This window comes from Crocuta crocuta, unplaced genomic scaffold (genome assembly GCF_008692635.1).
Source record: "Crocuta crocuta isolate KB4526 unplaced genomic scaffold, BGI_CrCroc_1.0 scaffold143, whole genome shotgun sequence".
Taxonomy (NCBI): domain Eukaryota; kingdom Metazoa; phylum Chordata; class Mammalia; order Carnivora; family Hyaenidae; genus Crocuta; species Crocuta crocuta.
Window position 1 is genome coordinate 4,703,495 of NW_027529175.1, and position 17,315 is coordinate 4,720,809.

At 60.2% G+C, this 17,315-nt stretch overlaps 1 protein-coding gene across 1 annotated transcript in view; it reads left to right on the plus strand.

Annotated features, from left to right (window-relative positions):
* ARHGAP8 (Rho GTPase activating protein 8) overlaps positions 1-17,315 on the plus strand; it is a 38,168-nt gene that overhangs the window by 14,820 nt on the left and 6,033 nt on the right. Inside the window, 7 exon segments of the mRNA XM_077757895.1 lie at positions 331-464; positions 4,201-4,309; positions 6,258-6,316; positions 7,285-7,364; positions 8,451-8,584; positions 15,778-15,851; positions 17,065-17,142. Coding sequence (XP_077614021.1) covers positions 331-464; positions 4,201-4,309; positions 6,258-6,316; positions 7,285-7,364; positions 8,451-8,584; positions 15,778-15,851; positions 17,065-17,142 — 668 coding nt within the window.

Genomic DNA, 17,315 nt, shown 5'->3' on the forward strand with positions numbered 1-17,315 from the left:
CGGGAGCCTTCCCTGACTCACACCCGCAGAGCCCTTTTTCCAAACAAGGTCACGTTCATGGTTCCGGAGACTTAGGTGGATGTGTTTTCAGGGCCCTTTTTGCGGGCTGCCACTTGCTGTGTGGCCGTGACCTTCAGTACGGACCTCGCCGAGCCTCATCTAACAAACGAGGACGGGGCCCGGGTTCTGGGGTGCCCTGGGTGTGTCCCCACGTGACCCGGTGCTGGCCCGCGCCCCGTGCCCACGGCTCCTGTTAATGGCGAGAGTGTATTTGGATTCAGTGACGGCAGGAGGGTGATTTTCGAGCCCGAGTCTGTGCCCTGCGCCCAGGTGCCTGAAGCACACGCTGGACTAGCATGTGGAGAGTGACTACACCGTCGTCCACTTCCACTACGGGCTCAACAGCCGCAACCAGCCGTCGCTGGGCTGGCTCCGGGGCGCCTACGAGGAGTTCGACGGGGGCTGTGCCCTCAACCCTGGGGTGGGGGGGCTGGGGCTGCGCCGAGTGAGGGGGAGGGGAGGCCCGGGTGATGCGAGGGGTCTCGGCCGTGCGGCAGGGGGCGGGGAGCTAGGCCGAAGGAGCCCGGGGTCACCTCCCCTCAGGGCAGGGCCTGTGTCCAGAGCTGTCATTTAGGGCAGGGGCGGCCAGACAGTCCATACTGCAGCTTCTTGGGCCGTCAGACTTCTGCTGCAGCCACTCGGGTCTGCCGTGTGGCCCCAGAGCAGCCGCAGGTAAGTCAGAACAGGGGGGAAGGGCTCCGCTCTGGTGAAACTCTGTTTATGGACGCTGGAGTGTGAACTGTGGGTCATTTTCTGTTTTTTCTTTTAATTTTTTTTTAATGTTTATTTTTGAGAGAGAGACAGAGCGTAAGCAGGGGAGGGGCAGGGAGAGAGGGAGACACAGAATCCTAAGCAGGCTCCAGGCTCTGAGCTGTCAGCACAGAGCCCGACGCGGGGCTCGAACTCCGAAACCGCGAGATCGTGATCTGAGCCGAGGTCCGACGCCTTACCGACGGAGGCCCCCCAGGCGCCCGTGGTTTTCACATATCCCGAACTGTTTGTTACCTGTTTAACCTTTTTTTTCCCAACCAGTAACAACGTAGCCTCATAGCTTGCAGGGCTGCGCACAGGTGGGTGGCTGGGGAGGCGCGTAGCCCAGGTTGCTGACCCCTGTCTACGGCGTGTGGCCGAGAAGCACCGGCAGGCGCTGTCCTCCGGATGCCCTTCGTGACGTCTGCAGGGGGCTCTCTGGGGCCTGCGTGTCTTACGGGTGAGGGCACTCAGGCCCCAGAGAGCAGGTGTCCCAGCCCCGTCCCTCACCCGGTGTGTGGCAGCGCGGGGGCCCCCCGAGACCCAGCTCCCTATCCCCACCCGTGCCCCGCACCCCTTGGGAACGGCTTGGCGCCGGGGGATATTTTCCCTGAGCGACGTCCTGTGGGACGATCAGGTTTGCAGGGAGGCTAGCGGGCTGCGCTGTCGGGCCTGGGCCTGAGGGAAGGGACGGCTGCTGCACCGCGCACCCATTTGTCTGACACTGTACGTGGGAGAGGGGAGAGGCAGGCGGGCCCCAGCTCGGGCCCCTCCCCCAGAAAGCTTTCCTGGGTTGTCCCTGAAGCATCAGCGGCCCCAAGGTCCCTGAGCAGGCGTGCATCTGCAGGGCAGTGTGGTTGTGCCCGCCCTCCCCCACACACGCCCTCCGCGCCTGGCCGCAACGCCCTGGCCCGCGTCCGTGTCCCAGGGATGGGAAGGGTCTGCACGTGGCGGCCCGCAGTCAGTGTTGGGTGCGGAGACGGAGGAGCCAGGGGGGGCCGGCAGTGAGCGCCAGCCTCCAGCTGGGGCAGTCAGAGCGGCCAGGCGGAGGAGGCGGCCTTTGAGCAGCCCCGGGAGGGACGGGTGGGGCATTGCTGGGCGGCAGACCCAGGAGAGAGTCCGGTGGGCTGAGGCTCCGCGGTGGGCGAGACGGACGGGGGGGGGTGGTGTTCACCTGGGGAACCGCGGAGGGAGGTGGCGAAGGGTCGGGGGAGTGTGTGTCAAGGATGCCAGACTTGGTTCAGGAAGCAGTGGGAGCCATGGAAGGTGCTTGTGGAGAAACAAATGGCGTGTTCAGAGTGGCCCTTTCTAGAAGCGCCGGCTGACAGGAGGAGATGCACGTGGGGCCTGTGCTGGGCCGATACAGGTAAATTGTCAAGTGGAAGGAGGCACCTTGTTCTGTGCGGCTCCATACGTCCCTCGAAGGTCGACCAGGAGGTGGGGGCGGGATTACAGATCTTGGCTCGACGGAACCAAAAAAGATGGACGTTCTAGGCATCGAGACCAGCAGTGCAGTGTCTGCTGGGATAGTGAGTTCCCCATCACCAGAGGTATGCAAGTGGAGCTCCACGTCCAAGTCGGTGACATGTACACGGCAAGGGTTTCCTGTCTGCGGTCACCACGCCCCGGCGGCCTCCTCAGCTTCTCTCTCGGCCGTCGGCTCCTGACTCTCCAGATAGTTCTCCAGGTCACTCCTTTCAAGGGAGCACGAGTCCCCACACATGTGCCGTGACCCCCTTCTGGAAGCCACCTCCACGTAAGGAGGGACTCGGTGGCCCCTGCGCTCTGGGCCGCTGGGCCGCCCACAAGTCACCGCTCCTCCCCCGCTCTGCGTTAGTTATTGTTCTTTTTGTCATTAGTTAGTATTTCCTTGGGAGATACTTTGAGACCCTGGATATCTTGCTCCCCATGGAAGTGTCATGTGGCAGGTTTTGTGTCCATTGCTGTTTTTGGCCCAGTGGTTGCTGTGATGGTGGCCGAGCGGTGACTGGGACTTTTGGCAATTTACCGTAAGGAAGAGCTTAACCTTTCTGGCTCGTTTGTATCGATACGGACTTGTGACTTCCTGTTTGATTCAATGGGTTATAATCCACGACTGTATTTAATGTTCAAATTCAAATTTGGCCAAGTGGGCGCCCTTCCAGCCTGGCTCCTGTGACCCTCAGACCCGTCCCCTTACGCCGAGTGCCCCCCCGACCCCGGCACAGGGCAGTGCTCCAGGCGCCCCTCCTTGGTTCTCACCCCGCACGGGGTTCTGCGTTCCCCTCGGAGCCGGGGGGTGGGGGTGGGGTGCTCGTTGTCCTTGGGGTGACCGGCTCCCAGGCGCTCTGCAGGGACCATCGGGGTGTCGCTCACACGGACGCTCGCGGCTGGTCCTGCCCTGCGACCCGGGCACGCTCCGGTTTCTCTGAGTCCGCAGCCCTCCCCTCTGGCCCAGAGATGCCGCTCGCGCCCCCTCACTGACGTGCCCCCTCCGTCACCCAGCATCTGGCGATCTCCCTCACAGGCCCCTGATCGAGCCACCNCCGGCTCCAGCACCCCCTCCCGGCCTCCTGCCCCCCGGGGTCAGCACCCTGCTCCATGCGTGATAACCAGCCCTCGGGCTTGTGGCATGTGATCGCCACCCACCCCACGGCCAGCGTCAAGCTACCAGCACGCTGCCCCTGGACACGGAGTCGGGGGACACCTCGTGTGGGCTCCTGTTACTCAGATACACAGATGAGCCCCAGGGGCACAGGCGAGAGTACGCGTAGTAAAATAACTCGGAAGTGGCGGCTTTGAGTATTTATTACCTGGGCGTTTAATATGATTTACTTCTTTACGTGTTTATATTATTTAACAGTGGCTGCTTTTTACAAGTGGCTCCCCAAATCCCTGCAGTCCTGACAATGAGTCGGCTCTTGTGAGCGGGTGAGAGCCGGCTAGCGTCCCCCCGGCTGACCGCACGCTGGCTCCTCATAGACGCCCCTCCTCTCCTCAGCGCCACGGCCACGGCCTCCCCGGCGGTGCCAGCCTCCTTGGCTCAGCCTCGTGGCTTTGGACTGAGTTATTCTGGAGCGAGGGGAGCACGCAGGCTAAGTAGCACCTCACTTTTTAAGTGGGCGCCCGGTCCCCCGTCGGTGGGCGCGCTGGGGCTCACTCAGCCGCCTGCCCTGGTGAACCGCCGAGTGCGGCCCGGCTCCCCCATGGGCCAGCGCCCGTAAGCGGGGCCCTGCTCTTGCAAACTGGGAAGGGCCGCAGGCATGTCGGGGTGCCGGTGGACGAGGGTCCTGATCTTCCCTCTCTGCTTTTGGGTCAGCGTCGGCTCTGTCGAGGGCGCGAAGGTTCTGAGGCTCAGGGTCAGGGCTTTGCGGGTACTCAGCCTCGGGTGTGGGGTGTGTTGTTCCGAAGTCCTCTCCTGCTCCCGCCGCAGGTACAAAAAGAACTTGAAGGCGCTGTACATCGTGCACCCCACCAACTTCATCAGAGTCCTGTGGACCATCTTCAAACCCCTCATCAGGTACGTGGGGCTCTCGGCGAGGACCTCACCGGGGCGGGGGAAGGCCCTCCCTGTGTAGCACTGTGGCCTCATCCCTGGGGCCCCCGTGTCGGGGGTACTCTGCCCCCCTCCCCCGCGGCTGTCATGACTCACAAGGGCTGATGGTCATGGATAGGACGCCAGCTCACGACACCTGTGAGCTATGTCCCTCGTATTTTATTATTTTATTACTTTTTGTTTTTTTAATGTTTAATTTTTGAGAGAGAAACAGAGCACGAGCGGGGGAGGGGCAGAGAGAGAGGGAGACACAGAATTCGAAACAGGCTCCAGGCTCTGAGCTGTCAGCACAGAGCCCGACGCAGGGCTCGAACTCACGAACCGCGCGATCATGACCTGAGCCGAAGTCGGACGCTCAACCGACTGAGCCCCCCAGGCGCCCCCGCACCTGGTATTTTAAATCTCGTCCTGGCCTGAGCCCCTACTTTAGTTACCCGCATTGGGGGTCCCCAATACCACGTCAGGTTTCGTGATTCGCTACGAGGACCCCCAAACCCCAGACCAGCCCTCATTCCAGAGAGCGTGGCACGGTCCCCGGGTCTGCAGCCTCCCCTGCGACGGCGGACTTGAGTGTGCTCCCGCTTAACGTGGGCAGAGACTTCCGTGGCCAGAGTTCCTTTCGTCTTAGAGGGTCCCCACGCCGTGTTCCCACCTGTGCCGCAGCCGCAGATGCAGCCGTGGCTGTGGGGCCGGCGGGGCCGGGTTTCGTTCGTCTCTTCCGTTGTTTAGCTGAGACCAGCACGTTGGTTCCGTGCCTGACGTGGGGAGAAAGCCAGTGCCTGTTACCCTAGTGCCCGGGAAGACTGCTCGGGTGCTCTCCAGCCCCTGGGTGCTGCCACTCACCTTAGAAAAGCTCTGAGAGTTCTAGAAACCTCTCCAGTTCTTGGGGGAAAACCCTCCCCATCTGTAGTGCAGCAGCCCAGAGGTGGCATTGGTTCTGGAGCTCAGGCCTGACTTTGCCCTCTGATCGTCCGCCACTCTGCGCCAGGCATGCAGCCTCCCTCTGCCTTAGTTTCCCCAGGAGACAGGCTGTGCCACCTTACGATCCTGTCGTTGCAACAGTGTGCTGGCATCTGTACAGAGTGTAGAACAGGCCTGCCTGGCGCCAGCAGATGCCGGGTGTTTGCTGCTAGCATCGTTTTTTTTAAAAACTTTCTTATCCTTTTGTGATTAATTACAATTTCTCACGCACCTTGTGTGCATAGCACCTCAAAACAATCCTATGAAGTCAGCTGTGTTTTCCTTCTTCCAGGGGAGAGGAGGTTGATGCTCAGAGAGGTTAAGCAGCTTGCTTGAGGTCGCACAGTGCGTAATGGCCCAGCTGGGATTCCGGCTCAAGCCTGTGTGGCTCTGTCCCTCGTCCTGCCTCAGACGTGGACCTGCGCAGGCGCCGGAACCGCAGGAGTGAGGGTTGGAGACCCCGGGGCCGGGACTGGGCTCTGCCTCCTCTTAGCAGCGTGACCTCTCTGAGCTTTGGAATATTCATCTGAAAATGAAGAGGACGGGTCCAGAGGCTCCCGAGCCCCGTAACAGGAGTGTCCCCGGCCCAGCCCCTCATGTCCTGACCCAGACCTCTGGAGGCGGGGCCTGGTGATTGCAGTCCCCTGCATGGACCGCCCCGGGGTCTTTCCGAGTGAGAGGCAGGAAGCATCTCCCTGCATCTGCCCTTCAGAGCCTGGGGACCAGCAAATGCCTGGCCAGCTAGAGGGGGTCAGGCAGAAACACAGAGCAGAAATTGGGGGGCGCTCTTGCACGGGCAGTGGGTTGGCCCCAGAGGCCTCCCTGCAGCTCAGGAGCTGACATCTCTGTCCCCCCACCTACGGGCAGATCATGGGAGGTCAGGCCCCCTCTGCCCCTCGGGGCAGGTGGCTGGGGGTCTGGGCACCTGGTCTGAGTCCCGCTCGTCCACTAGGGGGAGCCAGTGCCCGTGGCTCGGCCTCCCGCGGGCTCTGGGCTGCATCCCCGCCTGTGGTAGAAGAGCTCAGCCCCGGTGACGGAAGGGAAGGAGGTTCTGGAGGTTTGCTGGCGGCCGGGCGGCTGCGTGGAGCCTGCGAGGGGCAGCACGCTGTCCTGCACTTGGAAGTGTGTTAGGAGGGCGCCCCTCCTGCCGAGTGTTCTAACCACACACACAAAGCGAAGGGCCGCCCAGGACGACGCTGCAGACGATGGAAGTGCTCGTTCCCTCGATTGTGGCGATGGCGTCGCGCTGTACGCCGGTGCCCGCGCTTCCCGCGGTGTGTGTGTGGAACCGTCCAGTGTCCAGTAGAGCTGCGGCAACAGGGACCTGTGGTGCCACCTGCCAGGGGCAGGCGCTGGGCGAGCATTTGGCTTCTCGGCCGCCGGGTCCTGCTCTGCGCCCGCCTCGCAGCTCAGGAAGTGGGCATATCAGTAACGGCAGCCAGGTGGTGGTGCCTACCAGGCGTCGGCCAGTGGACGGTCACCTGGCTAACCCGCCTCTGAGGGAGATGTTGGGGGGACTGAGCAGAGGGAGAGTGGGTGGCTCTGGTCGGGGCTCGTCTCCCTGATGCTCGTTCCAGGGTGGCCACCTGAGTGCCACCATCCTGGAGAGAAACCAGTGTCTCGTTTGGTCCCTGCCCCCACGGGGACCTCGAAGAGAGAAGGGGTGCCCAAACGGGGAGCCCCAGCCGAGCCCGGACCGCAGGCCCCCCGGGCCCCTCCCTGCATCTCCAAGTTCTGTGCACATTCACTACAGATTCAAATTGCAGGCAACTATTTATTTTCATGCAGATGAGACTCTGGAGAGTGTTTGGTGCATCCGAGATCTTATGAACGCAAAACCTCTGCAGACGTGCGCTGCGTCTGTGATGTCCGGGCTTTCACTGGTGTCAGCACTTACCCTTGACTCAATGTGGGAAACGCCTGCATTGTTCTGCCTCCGCGGCCGCCATGCCTCCCCCGGGCCCCGGGCCTCTCTGGAGTCACCCATTTCAACTACTTGAGTGAGCTCCGCGAACACCTCAAATATGACCAGCCGATCGTCCCCCACAGAGGTTCTGCGGTGAGTCCGACCCTGTTCCGACAGCCGGGAGAGAACACCTCCATGGTTCCACGGGCCTCCGTCCAGTCCCGGTGGCCTGGAAGGCGTCGTTTCCAAACGTGGGCCCCGCAGATCTGGCCCAGAAGTTGCGGCGTCAACAGAGGTGCCGGCCGCGGAGTCAGACGAGGCCGCCGAGGGCCCTTCGCGAGGCGAGAGATTACCCTCCTCCGCCATCGTAGGCCAATTTTAAAACATAAGCCACGATGCTAGCTACTGCTCGCCGCCCTACTTACCGGGCTTGCTTTCGAGCAGAGAATTGGGGGAATTCCGCGGTGGTGTGCGAGGACACCGTTCGGAATGAAACGGTCCGAGGCCCGTGGCAGGCGCTCTGGAAAGCAGCCCACGCTTGGCTGCCGCGGAAGCCGGTTAGTGCTCGCTTTCCTCCGTGGCAGTGGGGCTCCCCGCTCCGTGGTCTCTCCCGTGGGCTCGGGGGCGGGGGCAGGGGAAGGCGTGTGGTCGGTTGGCCCCACAGCCGGCACAAGGGGCTGGTCTCCAAGCCCCTGCCCGGCACCCTCTGCAGCCCCCACTCTGGGGCCTCGCTGGGGCACAGGGGCCTCGCCAAGCTGCGGCGGGGTCGGCGGCCTCGCGGGGGCAGGGGTGAGGTTAGTGCTTCCGGGCGCCAGGTCACACGCCGGAAGCAGGGCACACAGGGCAGCGTGGCCCTGCCCACGGGGTGCTCACGTGGCGGGAGCCACAGGCCCGTGACACCAGCTAGGGAGGGGCCCGTCAGAGAAAGCCTCCGGGGGAGGGGACGCCCGAAGGGAGTCTCCAGGGGACAGCCGGGTGGGCAGAGCGGCCGGGAAAGGCTGCGTCCAGTGGAGGTGGGTGAAATGCTGGCCAGGGGCTGGCAGGAGAGGTTGGGCATTTGCTGGGGTTAGATGAACGCTCAGGACAGCGGGCGGCTGTGTGTGTGTGTGTGTCACGCGCATGTGCACGTGTGAGACGGTGGTAGGGCACGTGGGCCCAGAAGCGCGAGGCTCGGGTGTCCCGCAGACGTTCACGGCGCCCAGCCCCGCGGCCCGAGGCTCGCCCCCCGCAAGGCGACAGCCGCGCTTCTGCTGTGTCCGCAGGCATGACGGGAAGCTCCGGAACGCGCACCAGGGCAGGGTCCCCCCTCCCGCCAAGACGCCGCCGCGGCGGCCCCCGCTGCCCACCCAGCAGTTTGGCGTCAGTCTGCAGTAGTAAGTGAGGCGGGACGCCGCCCGCCCGTTTCCTCCGTGGGGCCGTGGGACGCTCGTGCCCCAGGGGGGTCGTCCCCAGACCTTTGCCTTCCGCAGCCCAGCTTCCCTGCGGAGAACCCAGAACACGTCTTTTCGCTCCAGGGTGTGTGTGTGGGGAAGGCTTCCCTGCGCGGGGACCCGGCGGCCCACAGAGCCCTCGTCGCCGCTGCTCAGGGCTGCTCGTCGCGGCTGCGGCGGCTCCCAGCCCCCAGGCGGAGGCCCCATGGGGCAGGTCACATCAGGAGGGAGTTTGGGAGCCCCTTCGCGGTTTGCGTGGTGGCGGCGGCAGCCCAAGGGACTGTGGTGTGCCTCCCGCCGACGCCCGCGCGCGCACCGGAGTCAGAAAGGAACTTCTGTTGGGTGCGGCCCGATGAGGGACTGTTGGTGTCACAGCATGTCCTGTCCTCCCTGGCTGACCTCGCCCTTCTTAGGACGAAACCGGAACTCCGCGTCTCCAGCTGTTTACCTGTTTCTGGAGCGATTCAGGTGTCCGGCGGGAACTGAGCCTCTGGCGTCTTCTAAAAAGGTTCTGGGCCAACTTCATCTCTTTTGAGGCTCATTCGGTGGCACCTCCTCCGGGAAGCCTTCCCTGATGCTTAGGCTGTATACGGGGCCCTCCTGCGTCACCGGCCCACCCAGCGGGCCGCCATGGGGAGCCTCTGAGGCGTTGACCCGCTTGGCAGCGGGCGCCGTGTCCGCGCTCATGTGCCGCCCAGCACGGGGGTACCAGGGACGACGGAGGATGAAGGACAGGTTTTATCGGGCAGCCCCGCGGGGCCGTCGGGTCCGCTCTGCACCACGTGTGGGAAAACCAGGTCTGCAGGGTGGGGGCCGGCCCTGCCGGAAGCTCCCCTGCGCCCCGTCCTGCACAGAAGCCTGATGCCCTTTGGGATCCACGGCGGGACGTGACACTGTTTGGAAGGTTGAGAATCGACTCTCCGGATGGTGTCCCGGTGGGGGGGGGGGGGGGGGCGCTGGGGGCACCTGCCTGCCACCTCCTGCCTGTCACTTGTCTCTCCAGGCATCTGGGCGGGGGGGCCCTTCATCTCCTCCCTTAGGGGCTCCGGGGCCACAGGGCAGGCAGATGGGGGGCCCTCTTTCTTCTTGGCCTAGAGTGAGGCGGGGGGCAGGGGGCAGGGTAGGGGGAAGAATAATGGCTCCGGGGGACGGCAGTGTCCTGATCTCTGGGGCCTATGACACTGTCACCTCATGTGCTGAAAGAGACTTTGCAGATGTGAGTCAGTGAAGGGTCTTGGGGCGGGGACGCCATGGGCCCGGAGTGTGCGGGTGGCCCCGGTGTCCTCACGAGGGACTGAGTCAGAGAAGTAGGCGTGAGGACGGAGCAGAGGTTGGCGTGACGTGGGGCCACGCGCCAGGGGGCGGGCGGCCCCTGGGAGCTGGGAAAGACGGACCGACTGTCTCTTAGAGCCGCTGCAGACACACAGCCCGACCGTTTGAGCTTCTGTGTCTTTGTTTCAAATGTTTTCTGAGAGAGAGACAGCGTGAGCAGGGGAGGGTCAGAGAGAGAGGGAGACACAGAATCCGAAGCAGTTCCAGGCTCTGAGCTGTCAGCACAGAGCCCGACGCAGGGCTTGAACCCACAAACTGTGAGATCATGACCTGAGCTGAAGTCGGACGCTTAACCGACTGAGCCCCCCAGGCGCCCCTACTTTTGTGGTTTTAAACCACTGAGTTTGTGGTGATTAGTTTACAGCAGGCACAGGAGACGAGTGTGGGGCCGGGAGAGGCCTGGGGGGAGGAGGTACCTGCGAGGGGCCTGGGAGAAGGAGCTGAGGGCGGGGCTGGCGTGCTCATAAGGAGGTGGGAGTGGGCACCTGGGGTATGTCACCACTGCTAAAGGGAGGCCTGTCTTCCAGAACCTTCTGCAGCGATAGACACAGTCTGCACTGCCCGGCTGTGGCTGTTGAGCACTTGAAATGTGGCTAGTGTAGTTAAGGCACTGAGTTTCTAACTTTATTTGATTTTAACTGGTGTAAAATATTTTTAAATGTTGGTTTATTTTGACAGAGAGAGTGCGTGCGTGCATGCATGCCTGAGTGGGGGAGGGGCAGAGAGAGAGAGAGAGAATCCCAAGCCAGCTCTGTGCAGAGCCCGAGGGGGGTCTCGAACTCACAGACCTCGAGATCATGATCTGAATGTAAACCAGAGTTGGACGCTTAACTGAGTGACCCAGGTACCCCGCCTAGTAAAGCTTTAAAAACGAGAAACAAAACAGCTCTAACTCGGGGATTTCTAGAGTCATCCACCTGAGTACAGTTTGGGGGAGTGCTCCTGGGACGACTCTCCCGCCTGGAGCAGGTGCCTTTCGGGGGTGTGGACAGAGAGTTTGAACTCCAGAGCCGTTCGTTACCGGATCGAAGACGGGTATCAGCAGTGCCTTTTATAAAAAATCTTGGTTCATTCCTGTTCTGGGGCCAGTTTGAACTGTAAAGATCAGTTCAGCGTATTGTTTTAATGCCCAACTTGGAGTTTGAACTCATAAGCCAAGATCTCACAACCCTGTGCTCTACCGACAGCCCGCCAGGCACCCCCGTTCCTCGTGTCCTTAGGGAATGACGAGTCTCGTTGGACAATCTTTGAAAAACTCCGTGTGTGCCACTTTGAGAGATAATCCATGCGGTCGCCCCCTTAAATTAATATTTTATGCTGTTTCATTGCAAATGATTACAATAAAATGGCAATAAACATATTAAATAGAGTACCAAATAGTAATTTGTTTGGACTGTGAATGAATGAAAGTCATTAAAATTCATAACCAAATCCTATTCACAAATGTTAATTTGCTGAGTTAAGTTCAGAAGCGCACGACAGAAAGCTATCACCTTAGAACGAGCTAATTAAGTTAATATATTAAGGGGGAAGTCAGAGATCCGAGAGATCTGTGCCCCTCGCCTTCGCTGAGGAGAGGAAACGCACGTGTGCGTCTAGGACGGCTCTACCCGGGCAGATGTGGGGCCGTGGAAAGAGGGAGGGCCTCGGGGCAGAGAGGGGTGTGGGTCCCAGCTTTGGGAGTCACGCTGGTAGCTTAACCAACCCCAGTTTCTTCCCCTTGACTGGAGTTGAAACTGTGCCCTCCCCACCTCCAGGACCCCGGGGAGCTTAAGGACAGGGTGCTGCCAGGCTTGCCTGCTCTGAGTTCCCCTTCGTAGTCACCGCCTCCAGGAAGCCTTCCCCAGCGACTCCACACACACAAGGACCATTTGTCCAAGAGACCCTTCCTTTTTCCCCACTGAATTGCCTTGGCACCCTTGTCGAAAACTAATCACCCACACCCGTGAGCGTGTATTTCTGGACCCTTGATTCCGTTCCGTCCACCCGTGTCGGGGCCATGCTCTCTGTTACCGTAGCTTTGTAGTAAGTTTTGAAATTGGAGAAAGTGCGGCCCTCAGGTCTGTTCTTTTTCAAGATTGTTTTGACTTCTTTTGGGCCTCTTGTGTTTCCGCACTGATTTTAGAATCAGCTGGCCCATTTCTGTAAGGAGGCGGCTGGGGTCCCGGTGGGGACCGTGCGGTCTCCCAAGGTTGGTTTGGGGGCCACTGTCTTAACCAGTACCACCGCTCCCGGTTTACGGACACAGGGCGCGTTTCCATCCACCCGGGCCCTTACGTTTCTCTCCGTGACGTTTACAGCTCCCCGTCTCTGTGTTTGCGCTTTTGTGTTAAATGTACTTGTTGGAGTATTTCGCTCTGTGCGGGGCTCTTGTGAAAGGAACTGTTTTGTGACTGCGTGTTTTGGACTCACTCGAGCACATAGAAACACAGGCGATTTTTGTACGCCTGTCTTACTTCCTCCCGCCTGCCTAACATCACTTCTTAGTTCTCCCGGATGCTTTGTGAACTTCTGTTTCGTATCTTCTACATTCAACACCTCGTCGTCTGTAAACAGAGATACTTTTACTTCTTCCCTTGCATCCTGGATGCCTTTTGCTTCCTTTTCCTGCCCGATTGCGCCAGCCGGGCCTCCGGTGACGGGAAGGAGCCGGTGAGCACACATCCGGTCTTTTCCCCATCTTACCGGGAAGTGGCCTCATTTTCCCCCATTAAATATGAAATTAGCTGTGGGTTTTTCATAGATGTGGAGGAAAAGCCTTTCCGTTCCTACCTCGTTCAGTGGTGGTGTTTTGTTTTGTTTTCTGTTTTTTGTGTTTTGTTTTTTCCCATGAAGGGATGTGAAGATTTGATCGTGTGCTTTTTTTGCCTTTATGGAGACGATGACATGGGTTTGGTTCTTTAGTCTAAGAATACGATGATTACGCTGGTTGATTTTTATGTTGAATGAACTTTGTATCCTTGGGACAAGTCACACGTGTTCGTGGCGATAATCGTCTCCTGTGGAGCTGGGTTTGCTTTGCTGGTATTTTGTCGGTGATTTGGTGTCTGTGTTCGTAACAACTGCTGCTCTGCGGTCACCTCAGGTGCGACGTCTGGCTTCACGGCCCGTCTGTGTTTTGGAAGAGTTTGTGCGGAGTCGGAGGGAATCTTTCCGTAACATGCAGGACTCACCGCGAAGCCCTCTGTCTCGAGCTTTTCTTGGCGGGAAGATTTAAAATGACTAATTCAATGTCTTTATTCGTTACCTCTTTTCAGATCTTTTTTTTAAAATTTATTTCTGAGAGAGAGAGAGCGTGATTTATTTCTGAGCGAGATAGAGAGACAGCATGAGCAGGGGAGGGGCAGAGAGAGAGGGAGTCACAGAATCGGAAACAGGCTCCAGGCTCTGAGCTGTCAGCACAGAGCCCGACGCGGGGCTCGAACCCACGAACCGTGAGATCGTGACCTGAGCCGAAGTCAGATGCTTAACCGACTGAGCCACCCAGGCGCCCCACATCTTTTCAGATCTTATGTTTCTTCCTGAGTCACTTTGATAGTTTGTGTCTTGGGAGCAGGGATCACAGCTTCCTCCATCGTAGCTGCTGCTTGTGCCGTACACAGCTGTGCCCTGTCCCTTCTCCCCTCCGTGCTGTTCTTGTCACACAAACTAGGTCTTGATTTGCCCACTAGCGCAGATTCCTAATTCTTGCTCTACGCCGTGGCCTTTTAAGTCAGATGAGAGGGGGAGAAAGAGGCGCCAACGGTGACGCCCGTACACTCTTATGAAAACAGTCCCTGGCGGCGTCTCCTTCGCCTGTGCTGTCCGTCCTGCGCGCACGGTGGGGGCAGGTGGGCAGGTGGGAGAGGAGAGGCGTGGAGGGCCTGAGGGGCTTCCAGACCCGCGGGAGGAGCGGGTGTCCGCCTGCCCGCACCTCTGCGGCTCCTTCCGCTCAGCCGTGGAACCCCAGAGCCGGCCAAGCAGCGGGGAGTCGGCGCACCTGGGAGGGCTCCCGGGCGGAGGAGGAAGGAAACAGCCGGAGGTTGTCCGAGTCGGTTCTCGCGCGTGGAGTCCAGCTCCAGCGAGGCTCTGCAGGCCGGGGGCCACTCCCGCGGCCCTTGCTGCCTCCAGCCTGTGCTCCGTTAGGACGGAAGCGCCTGCGGCGGCTGCACGTCTGCAAGCATTTTGGTGACAGCGGCGCTGTTGCTACGCACACGTATCCGTAGGAATTGGGGACAGAGCGCTGACTTTGCATCTGCCCCCCCACCCCCACCCCGTGGCCAGCTCGGGGCATGGACAGAGACTCCTCTCTCGGGGCGCCGGGCGGGGGCTCGGTCAGTTAAGCATCCGACTCTTGGTTTCGGCTCAGGTCATGATCTCGCGGTTCCTGGGTTTGAGCCCTGTGTCAGGCTCTGTGCTGACAGTGCAGAGCCTGCTTGGGACTCTCTTTCCCTCTGCCTCTCCCCTGCTTGTGCTCTCACTCGCTCACACTCTCTCTCTGAAAAATAAATAAACAAAAAAAGATAAAAAGAAACTCCTCTCGGGGCGCCTGGGTGGCTCAGTCGATTAAACGACTCATGATCTCATTGGCTCAGGTCATGATCTCACGGTTCGTGGATTCAAGCCCTATGTCGGGCTCTGCTGACAGCTCAGGGCCTGGAGCTGCTTCAGATTCTGTGTCTCCCTCCCTCTCTGACCCTCCCCTGTCCACGCTGTCTCACTCTCTCTCTCTCTGTCTCTCTCAGAAATAAATAAAACATTTAAAAAAATTTTTTTAATGTAAGCGGCATAAACATCCCAGTTAAAAGAGATTCTCTGTTTCGATTTAATAAAAGGAAGCGCTTGCTGATGTTTAAACTATGAAATGATAAAACCCTATAAAAGGGTAGAAAAAGATCTGCCATGCAGCCAGCAACCAAAAGAAAACTGGAGTGGCTGTACTAATATCAGGCGAAGTAGGACACAAAATAACCCCCCGGGACAGAGAGGGGCATTTTGTAATAATGAAGAAGACGTAATCCTACAGAGTCACGGACTAGTAACAGAGCTTTGAGATACGCGGTGGTAAGACCAGGGGAGAAGCAGACACAGAGCTCCGAGAGGTGACGTCAGTGTCCTTCTCTCAGCGACGGGTGGAACGGGCAGGAGATCAGTCTAGAAAACTTGAACAGCACAGCCGTCCAGGTTAACCTAACGGACGTTTCGAGAGCAGAGCGGGGCTCCAGCGGGCGCGTCCCCCCATCGCACGGGCTCCCGGGTGTGCGGCCTTGCGGGCGGGAGCGTCAGCACGTGAGGAAGGAGGAAGACACACATTTCGCGCGAGGGCTCGCGCAGGCAGCCCCGACCTCAGATCCTGACGCTGCCGGCTGTGTGGGGTGTGCGCGCGCGTGTGCACCATTCTGTTTACATTTGCGCGTGTGTTTTAAAGTTGCCTTGTGTGTCCGATTTCCATCAAACGAACACAGTAAGAGGATGGGTCTCGGCAGCGTGAGGCCACGCGTGAGGTTTTCATCCGGCTGGTTGTCGGATTGGCGAGCGCGCGGTCGGGGTCCCCTGGGCCTCCCCCCGCTCCGGCTCATGCCTCAGCGCCTGGCTCCGACGGTGCCCCCCGTGGAGCCAGGCGCAGTCCCCGGGTCTCCTCATGTCGTGTGGAGCCCTCCGCTCCTGCCCGGTTTCTGCCCCTCTTCTGGCCGCCAGGGCACCTGCTCTCAGCACCGAATCTGCCCCTGTCCCCGTGCGGCCCGTCGGGCCTGTGTTTACACCAAGGTGCGGAGAGGACCTCTCACACCCAGGCGAAAACTGCTGCTTCCCTTCCTTCCCCTCAGCCTCAAGGACAAAAATCAAGGTGAACTCATCCCTCCCGTGCTGAGATTCACAGTGGCGTACCTGAGCGAGAAGGGTAAGTGCGAGCGGGCTTCAGCCAGGGGCGTGGGGGCCTCTGGGAGGCCCGTCTCCTGTCCTGGGCGCTGTGCCGAGCAGGGAGTTGGAGGGGCTGGACCTCGTGCGGGGAGGGTGGCCAGCACGCGATGGGCTCAGGTACACAGAATGGCCGGCTTTGCAGCCTGGCTCCACTGTGTACTTGCTGTGTGACCCTGGGCCATTACTTACCTTCTCTGGGCCTCCCATGGGGTTAGTGACAGGGCCTGATTCACGGGGTTGCTTTGGGGCCTAAGTGAGATGCTATGTGTAAAGCTCTCCATGAAGGGGTCCCTTTGATGTGACAGCTTGGTCTGCAGGTGCCTCACCAGAGGGCTGGGCGCGCTCAGTGATTAGAGGGGGTGCGCCTGCGACCCCTCCAGGACTCTGGCCTGAGGCCAGAGCACCCAGCTCCACGGAGAAAGGGTGGAGGCCTGGAGGCTGCTTCCGCCCTGATAGGAGTGCACCCCGTCTACAGGGTGGGGGTGGGCGTGCAGCAGGTGAGAAGTGGGGACCGTCATTGCTGGGTTCCGGGGGCCTGTTACCTGGTGTGCCCTCGGAGCTGCACGTCCTAACCCTAGAAGATTCCATGAGGCGGCGCCTCTCCAGCTGGAGGATCTGATTGTCGTTTGGAACGGTCTCTACTTTCGCGACAAGTCACTGATGGCACCGTCCAGTCTGCTACCGCATTTCACGGGCAGACGGCGGATAGTGTGTGAGACCAGGTGTCAGGACCGTGAGGGGGAGCCGCTCACCTGTTAACATATCTGCGCCCTTCTGTATGGAAAAATAAAACAAAAAACCCAGCTCCAAGCGGGAACTCAGTATATATTTGTTGAGTGAATGCATGATCACACATGTCCTCCCAGGGCACCTTCCTGTATCCAGCCCTGACTGAGGCCCTGGGGTTGCCATGGTAACGGCACCACCCAGCTGCTGCTCTGGAGATTCCTTCTGTATGGCCCCCTCCACCAACGTTGAGGCTGACCTCCAGGATCCAAATCTTTGTAGCCAGGAAGAACCCTGTCCCTTTTAAAAAATCTTGCCTGATTAGGTCAGGCCCACCAAAGATAATCTCCATGGGNCCCCACCAGCCACAGGAGGGTGATGCAGGGCAGGATCAGAATGTCATGGAATGTTCCAGAATCCCCATGTGCTAGACCTGTGAGGTGCCTGGAGGCTCTGTCTCTCCTTAGGACTCCGAGCTGAGGGCCTATTCCGGAGATCGGCCAGCGTCCACACCGTCCGCGAGATTCAGCGGCTGTACAGTCAAGGTGAGTCCCCCACAGGGACCCCTCGCCCTGAGCCTCCCGCCTGCCTGGCCTGCGCAGCCCCCAGGCCCAGGGAGTGTGGCTCCCGCAGCCCCCGACCCCCCCCATAGCCCAGGGCCAGCAGCCGCCCCGGCGAGGCCTGCGCCCGGAGCCCGGGCCCGGCAGGTGGCCGCGCG